This window comes from Diospyros lotus, chromosome 9, assembly GCF_014633365.1.
Source record: "Diospyros lotus cultivar Yz01 chromosome 9, ASM1463336v1, whole genome shotgun sequence".
Taxonomy (NCBI): domain Eukaryota; kingdom Viridiplantae; phylum Streptophyta; class Magnoliopsida; order Ericales; family Ebenaceae; genus Diospyros; species Diospyros lotus.
In genome coordinates this window covers 1,843,617-1,853,148 of record NC_068346.1, presented here as the reverse complement: position 1 = coordinate 1,853,148, position 9,532 = coordinate 1,843,617, and the positions used below count along the sequence as shown (strand labels likewise).

General features: G+C 33.8%; 1 protein-coding gene across 1 annotated transcript; it reads right to left on the bottom strand.

Moving 5' to 3' along the window:
* Positions 1-7,061: 7,061 nt before the first annotated feature.
* LOC127810399 (uncharacterized protein At5g65660-like) lies at positions 7,062-7,878 on the bottom strand. The gene is made up of 2 exons (XM_052349864.1): positions 7,567-7,878; positions 7,062-7,461 (listed from the first exon to the last, which is right to left on the bottom strand). Exons 1-2 carry the CDS (start codon positions 7,786-7,788, stop codon positions 7,282-7,284), a joined length of 402 nt encoding a protein of 133 aa, XP_052205824.1. The 5' UTR covers positions 7,789-7,878; the 3' UTR covers positions 7,062-7,281.
* Positions 7,879-9,532: the final 1,654 nt, after the last annotated feature.

Genomic DNA, 9,532 nt, shown 5'->3' with positions numbered 1-9,532 from the left:
ATATAAAAAAATATTTTTTAATAATAACTTAGTTAGAAAAAATTACAACTCATCCCATAATTTATGATGTGTAATTTTATATCTAAAAAAAAAAATTTAACCTCCTCTTATATAAATTTATGAATCCGTCCTCATGATGTAAACTCTTAAAATGCAAATGAATGACTATATATATCTCCACTCATTTCATTTTATATTGAACTCATTTTCTACTAAATTAGAGTTTTTTTTGTCTAAAAACTTTCTTCAAATATTATGATCAAATCGGGTTATGAGTATAGACTTTTCTCTTAGTAAAGGAGACAAGTTTGTGAAAAAATAACTTAAAAAAAATAATTTAATATTACGAAGAATTATGATTGGTTATTAAGGATTGTATCTTTAAGGCCCAAAAACATTGGGGGCGTGACATTAAGCTCATGCACTTACATACCTTCACCAATTTTAGAAACATTATTGTCCTTTAAGACAACATAAATCAGATATTAAAATAATAATAATAATAATAAAGTCCTAGCACCAAAGGCCCGGGGACTGGGGCTCAGGCCCATGATTTGATTTAATTTGAATGTCTTCAACTTTGGGGAGACTCGTTCCCTAATAGTTTTCGTACTCTCTTAATAGTTTTTATATAAAAAAATTCAAAACTTTGCCTACCCTAAACACAACTTGAACCTAATGTCGTAAATAAGACAGACAAGTCATTTGTGGGTGACTCAATATTTGACTTAACAAAATTTTATTTGTTAAGATAAATAAATTGGACTTAAATCTAATTTTAAAACTCGATTTATAAATGAATCGAATTTGAATTTAATAAATTTTGACTCATTAAAATTCAAGAATATGTTCGATTCGAAGTTCGTGAATATCTTTAAACAAACTCGTTTATAAATATATTAATATTTATTTATAATTTTATAAACATATTATTTAACATAAAATTATCAAACTTTAAATTATTATAATAATATGATTAATTTGAATATGTTTAAAATTATTATATATATTAATTTAATTATTTAACATAATATAATATATGTATATAATAAAATAAAATAGTAAATTACGTTTGTTATGCTCAAGGGTAAGAATATAAGATTTTGACGATAATAAAAATATTTTACGACATAAATATATTTTATCAGCTTCTTGTGAAGAAAAATACATATTTTTCATGGCTATGTATCTTAAGTCGACTGATTATTTAGCTTAAATCGATTGAAGTCAAGAAAAATGATTCTAAGTATAACTTAAATCAACCGCAGTTGGCCAAAATCTTGGTCTTTTGTCATAGGTCAAACTTGCCTTGGACCAAAGTTGTGCGATTGGTTGCTAGACAACTTCGATTGACCAAAGTAATGTCTTCGGTTGACCAAACTCCAACGGTTGCCTCTATTGTACTTTGTTTTTTGCATTTTTTTTTTTTTTTTGTTACATGCTCAAAGGTATATTTGTACAAAATATTTTTCACCTTGTACCTTAAAATCATATGCTGATTTTTTCAAGTAAAAAAGTAAAATCCCTTTTTGAAAAAAATATGTTCTGACTTTGCTTTTGTAAATTTTGATTTTATTGTCTCTAACTCTCATAATTTTTTTGTCTCAAAAAACTTATGGCTATTCTTATTATCAAGTTGTCTCCTCAACTTTCTCACGTTAATCTTTCATACAATGTATTTTCTCTGTTATGTTTGTAAGCCAAGATACCTACAAATGCTGAAATACTTTAGTCGAAGACTAGAAAAGCTAAAGAATTTTTTGAATTTCAAAATTGCTCATTATCCTTCTTTGTAACAATTAGTTCTCTGGAGATGTATATATATAGAGTGAATATGAAGTCTAAAATAGACAGAACAAACTGTTGGAAGAGCATTCAAACAAAAGTAAGAAAAATCAAAGTATTGGAAGTGTGTTGGCTGGTTAAATTCTCAATTACTGGTTACTTATTTGAAATTATCTCTAGTTGAAAGTTTGTTGTTTTACCCACTTGTTATGTGAGGAGTTTGTATTTACTAGCAGTGTATTAGTTTTGTTTAGACAATAAATTGTATGTTGATTCTAACTCCAATTAAAAGGTAATGTTATATCTCCCTAATAAAACCTCAATCTCAAATTTGAGAGAAAGAACTAAACTCTTTAAAGCTGAATCTCTATAAAAACTCTCTTGTTCCTTGTGATTGTTTGATTTAAATTTTCTTATTCTTGCTCAATGACTTTTTATTAAAATCATAAATTTAAGAGTTTTCAACAAAGTTAAGATTATAAATTTTTGAAAAATCCAATTCATCCCCTTCTTAGGTATTTTTCTAGGCAACAAAGTTTAAATAAAATAATAGATTTTGACAAACTTGAGTTTGAGATGTCCAACAAGCGTTCGAACTCCTGTCGAGATCGAGCTCGCCAAGTTTTAAGGCTCAAGCCTAAAAATTGGCTCGCAAACCAAGTTTGAGATTAGCAAAATTTGGCTCGGGTCCATTCAATTGCAACCTTACCTAAATCATTTTTGGGATACTTTTATAAGTAAAATATATATTTGTATATTCGGGAACACATTGTAAGCACCCCCGCCCGGATATCCCAATCGCCCGGTCTATCTGAACGAAAGCGCTTACATAAGAGAAGAGAAATAAACACAAGACAAAAATACCCTGACATGTATACATAAAAAAAATACTACAGCGGAAGCAAAACGATATACATGCACGCCCACAAGTACCCCGCTAGAACAGCGGTCAAAGAGTATATAAAAATATACATACACCTGTGCCAACAAATAAAAGATACAAGGAACAACCCGACACAGTAAAAAATGAGAGACATAACTCCCAACAAAACATCAGAGACAATGGGGGCAAGCTAAATGTACACCTACCGACACGGCTGGCTGCTAAGTGGAACGATCCTCGCCCTCGCCCTTGCCCTCGGCCTTCGCTTTACCCTTACCTGGAATGATGAAAAGTAAGGTGAGTCGCAAGACTCAACAAGTTTATAAGAAAATGAAGGCTATACAGTAAATCGAGGAGATCGCCCTAACACAATCCCGCACGTACACACAAGCCATGTGACGCAACAATACAATAGTGCAGCATAATAATAGCACATACCGATCCTTGGGGCCCACATAAGACACCTGGCACCCAACTCCCATACCAACCTGCTGCTACCCTAAAAGACAATATAGATCTCCAACAAACCTGTGCGCACTGTCCCGGGTCGGTACTCCCGTCACCCATATCCATGTCGGTACTCCCGACACCCGAGCCATAGGCTCCCTCGGAACGGTACTCCCGTTCGAGAACTAAATACTATCAGTAACCATGCAATGCACATAACAATGCAATGGCATAGTGAGCATCAACGTGATACACTGACGCCCATACATCCAAGCATCAGGCCATGCTCCGCCCATATAGTAAACCACACGCGATGCATATGCCCGTGCTGGATGCATCATAACTAAGCTAGGATGTCCTTGACCAAGCATAACCAGATCATGAAAACCCCAACATGCAGCCTGTACCCATGTGCACACCAAAACATGCAACAAGAATAAAATGATATCAGTCATGCTATAATCACGTAACGGCAGAGTCAGTCAACAGTGCTTGGCACCGGTCAACAGTCAGTGGATAAGAGAGACCAGCCGACGACCTAAGATAGACCGTACGACAGTCACTCCGTCACCGATCAACCGATCCTTGCCCCCACTGCCCAACCGTTCTAGCCTATAAACAACCAAAATCCATAATAATGCCCGAACAACTAAGAACCTAGCCCCGAGTGAGTACAACATTATTCCCACAGGCTTGGGGGTGGCACAAACCCCCGTAGGCAACCAACGATTAAAATCCTCGAGTCTAGTTTAATAAATTAAATTTAAAAATAAACCGTTTAAAATTTCATAATTTATTAACAGCCGAAACAAACGAAGAGAGGTCAAATAAATTAACAACGAAAGAAACGTTGAGAAGGGCATAAAGAACTTGCATTTACGAGGATATCCTTAGGCTTGTTTTGGCCAAACGCGGTAAAAATTATACACACTGCAATATTCAAATTATTTACCAAAATTAACAAATTTGAACTCTAAACGAAATTCCGACCGTACATAATATTAATTACTAGCTTGCCTACATACCTAGCAAATTAAATCTAGATTTAAACTTGATTTAATCCAAATTTTAGCCCCAAATTTCTCCCACGCGCACGCTGCTTTTCTCCCAAAATGTTTGTTGTTTCTGCTGCATTAAAAACGCCCAATTTGGGCTTTAAATTGGTGCAAAAATGAGCGGAGGAGAGGGCGCCACGTGGCAGCACGCGGGCCAGCCATTGGAGGCCACCTTCCTCAATCGAAACGACGTCGTTTCGACATCCAAGACTGATTAAAATCAGTCAAAATTCCAGCCTCGCACGCCTGCCCACCCGCGGATTCGAACCCACGCCAGCTGCCTGGCCCCCTCGCGCACGCCCGCACGCCACCTTCAACATATATACACTTTACATTATATTTAAGGTGACTTTCGGCCCTTTCTGAACTTCGCACCAGCACCCCCTTATCTTTTGAAATTCACACGTACGCCTCTTAATTAATTACATTAACACCCGGAACTTATAAAAATTTCACAATTTAATTTATTTAAATTTTTTTCTTATTCCAGAAATATTAGAATTAATTACCTTAATTTCTTATTTTCTTAAAACATCAAAAATTATTATTTATAACAACAAATTATTTTAATATTCTTTTTAATTTAAATTACCCCAATAACGCATATTTAAATTAAATTGGCTCGTTACAATATTAGTTAGGGATGTGGATATGATGTATATGTAAAATGTGTATTACATAACTATTATGTGTATAACATAAAGGATGTGTTATATGCATGAAAAATATGTGTAATAGTTATATAATATATATATTTGTGCCTGAAGTATTTTATAGATTAGAATATAATACCAAATTTTGAAAACGAAAACTGAAGCCCAATTGAGAGAGCAAAACCACAAGCACGAGGACAGAACAAGAAAGAGCTGATCTGAAGATGATATATACCTAACATTTTGCATGGATTTCCACTCAAATATATCTGTGTGGGAGTGGTTGCATTGATAAATAGTACCCCCACTCCATCTTCATCCTCACCCTAGCCTTCCATTCTAGGGTTCTTGTAAATCTCCACGTGCATCTATTATCTTTCCTATTTAGTATTTACTGAATCGAATATCACTTGTTATGTAATCTATTATATAATATTAAAAACAAAATACAAAATGCTAAAAGGTTAGATTGTACGGAAACAAAAATAAAAAATGAATATAATACGAAACGAAAAATTGTTCAAGAAATAAAAATCGAAAACACGAGAAAATGTGTAAATAAAAAATATAGAGATATTTTTGTAAATATTATTTTTAATATAAAAATTATAAAAATAATTATTCAATCTAAAATAAACAAAAATTTGATAATACAATCAAACTAATTTTGAAAATAAATTTCAACAAAAATTAAAAATTTTAAGTTAGAGATGACTTCCATCTCCAAATCAGAAATACATTTTCGATATTTTCTTAATATTATAAAACGACCATGAAACATTTTCGTAATTATAAAAATGGTCCGAAAACATTTTTTAGAGTTTCGAAAATGTCGAAGCAATGCACTTGAGATGTTTTAATGCATCATAAGAAAAAAGGGTTAAACAATATCAAAATCAATAGCTATCTGAATTTTTTCTTAAGGGAACTGCTAATGGGTACTGATATATCAAAATAACATGAGAAGATTTACGTGTTTTGAATACTTATATAAAAAATTATATTTTGTATAAGAAAGAGAGCTAATCGTAAGGTATTCTTAATGAGTTCTCCTGTCAAACAGTCCAATAACTTATGAGCTATTTATACTTTTTTAAATCACACATAAATAAATTCTAAAATAATCAAAGTCTGAAAATCTAATTGGATCACATTAATTAAGTGGATTTTACCAGTTTGATCAACTTATTTTTTCACAATCCAGAATTTCAATAAGTGGTAACCAATTTACAAAATATATATATATCTTATACTTCAAAACATTTTATTATTAATATATATATTATATAATAATAATTCTCAATTTTATTAAAATAGAGCCAATTATATAAATATTAATATACCGTACTAATTTATTCCTATCTATCTGGTATCTTTCCTAGGACTTTCATCAATTTTATCTTGTCGTACAAAACTATTTGTTTAGTCTAAAGAACCAAAAAAAAGTTAAAAAAGGGGACTTTATCAAACCTAAACTGATTGTAAGGATACCCAATTAGATGAGAAAAGATGTGGTGGCTGATGGCTGGAGGCTATAGCCAAGGTGGCTATGGACTTTTATCAAACCTTTTGGGTTTGATTTGATATTGTTTTGAGCTTCTGGTATATTCGAATGTACCTTGTATAGGGTTGGTGTAAGAATAGTTAAAAAGAGGGTTTGGCTGGAATATAAAATAGAACTATAGGACACACACTAAATAAATCCATCAAATATATTGTTCATGACGCCCTACTTTTTAAGAATAGGTGCAAGCACAAAGAAAGGGATCGAAAAGTCTATTAAAAAAAATTATAAAAATAAATTAAAAATATAAAAAATTATTAAATGATCAAGAATAAGAGACTAGTTAGAGTGACCGAAAGACTCTGGTAAGGGACTGGTATGGTCGACAGATTGGTAAAATCACTCGACGACTAGTATGATCAAGAGACTGAGAAGATCAACTCAAGTTGCTTACAAATCTATTAGTCTCATGTCCTTTACAAATAGAAGACCCCTCCTCTAATAAAGATGTGTTCAAAATTCTACATTTATTGGAATTTTATTTTTTTCACATTTTACGTACTCATTTATAGACTAGCTCAAGTATCAAAAAGTCAGCGTAGAAGACTCACTCATACCTTTAATTGGTTTTTTTCTTGCAAGTCATTCACATACCCTAATCAAGACACTTTTTGATACAAATAAAATATAACATATTAACACGTAAATATTATTAAAAATGTCACACTTAACTATTTAAATAAACTTGCCATCAACGCCTCAAAATCATTTTTATTTATTCAATCAAATATCTGCGATGCCATCTTCCATTAGCAGCCATTTGCCCATTGGCAAAAGGTAGAAAATTTCGGCTTTCCAATTGTAAAATATATTTTTTATTTTTGTAATCACATAAACTTTTTTCTACCAAGTGGCATAATAGTAATATACAAATAACTAATTAGCTAGCTAATATTAAATATACAAGGGAACAGCTATCTGCGGCGGCTTCGGTGGCGGCGGCTGCTTGTCCACCTCCAAGGCGAAACTGGCTGGTGGCGGAGGCTCGCAAGGACACGGCAATGCTATGAACTTCGGTATCTGATCGCCCGGCATCAGCACCGACACGCTCCCGCTTCCGTTTGGCTTCCAACTCTGGTTTTCACAAAAACAACTAATCCATCATTCATTATTCCGTTCAAGATGGGAGAAAGTGGAAAAAAAGGAGGAATATAATATACATATATATGTATATATTACCACGTCGGTGGGTTTAGGTTTGGAGGGCGACGATCGATCGTTGTCGGAGGATCGGCGGAGGGATCGGAGCTTGTCCCAGTGGTAGCAGCAGGAGAAGACTCCGCTCAAGGTGAAGATGATGATCAAGAGGAGGGCGATGCCCAGAGGGAAGCCCAACGACGGCCGAGACGCGTCGATGTCGGTCGTCGTCGTCGGAGCATAGTGAGGACTCTCCATCTCCATCGCAGGAAGAACTACTGTAACCGAGTCTCCTTCCTTCTCTCATGTGCAGAAGAGATGGAAAACGAAAGAAAATAGCTGCTTTGCGTAGGAACTCCGTAAGCTTTTGAATGCGAGAGCAATTATAAATTAAATAGGGTTTGTGGTAGAGTTGGCACGCGAGGACAAAACCAAGGGGTTCGGGTTCGGGTTCGGGTCCGGGTCCGGGTTGTCCGTGGCAACATTAGAATAGTAGCGCTTGGCATGGTCCATGGCCATGCCTTATGGGTTGAATCTTCCGTGGTTTATGTAATAAATCTCACCTAATGCAATAAAGGGTTATCATGTATCTTGTCCCAAAAGGTGAATCACTTATCCCAGATGTCCTCATATTCGGCCCGATAGAATGTGAGGAAGTTAATCATGGTGACTCAACCGGGCACAATAGCTAGACCAATGTTCACTGCGCACAAAAAGCCCCTCATTTTGAGAAATTGCTCTCACATTACCGCTGGCGAGACTCGATCTTTAGTCTTTGTCCCAAACTTCACCTTGGAGGCACTTTGTGCTCTCAGCTGAGGCTATCATGTATCTTAATTATTATTTATTAGGATAGTTTTGTTAAAATGAATCACATAAAATTATATCAAAATAAAATTAAAATATTTTGATGATTAAGATAAAAATAAAAAATATTTTAAAATTTCTATCAAGTTATTTATTAAATTTTTTAAAATATATTGGAAAACATATAAATTTATTTTTTTATCTAAAAAATCTCATATAATTTTAACTAAAAAATAAAAAATAAATTTATCTGAAAAATCTCAAATAAAAAGTCACTTAAACTTCTTTTCAATAAGTTGTCAAATAAATTTAATAAACACAATCAACATCACTATTATCTAAAATGCTTTGTATGTATTACTTTTTCCAATTCATATCTTAATTAACAAATATTATTTAAAAAAATAAATTACTTGACGAGGGACTTACACGGAAGAGTACAATAGACTAGGGTTACAATTAATAGTACAATTTAAAAGGAGCTAACGTCATAAAATATATAAATTTAAGTAAATAATCAATGAAACCATTAATTAGAGATATCAATTAAACTGGCAAAGGGATGGTAGAATAATAATAGCAGATTGTGCATTTGGCCCATTAAATCTTTTGCTTGACAGAATTTAGGAAAATTCCATATAACCCCATGGGAATTAGTATTTGAAGGCATTTTGTACTGGGCATCATCCATTTAGTACGTACGTGTAAAGTACATGTCGTGCCCTCACTGTGCCCTTCACCAAAAATTCAAAACTGAACTCTGTTACTGTGGCCATCACTCAAAAGCCTGAAAGCAGAGCCGCTGACCATTACAGTGCAAACTGCAATGCCTCCAAGATGGGCCCCCACCACCACCACCACCACCAGTAACGCAAAATTGTTTCGCTTCGGACTTCATCAATTTTCCTATTTACTTAGTATAGTATAATGATCAGGTCCTTACTGCTTGCTTTTGCTAGCTCTATATAGTCAACAAAAATGGCTTCATTGTTTCATGTTCACACTACTGCAACCTCTCTGCGTGGTGAAATAAGGATAATGATTTGTACAGCCTTGTATGCGTAATAGAAGATGCAAAGATTTAAAACAGTTCAATTTAAGAAGATCATGGGCCCAATACTTGATGAGGCCCATCATCAAAGCTGGGCTCAGATCAGCATCTGCTGTGATGCATACCAGAACACTCAATTAAATTTGTAAA

What these genes read in the sequence shown, in the direction of transcription:
- LOC127810399 (XM_052349864.1), bottom strand. Translation starts at nt 7,788, where the DNA reads ATGGAGATGGAGAGTCCTCACTATGCTCCGACGACGACGACCGACATC. An exon ending in AACCTAAACCCACCGACGTG is followed by an intron (nt 7,462 to 7,566) that starts GTAATATATACA and finishes TGTGAAAACCAG; the next exon opens with AGTTGGAAGCCAAACGGAAG.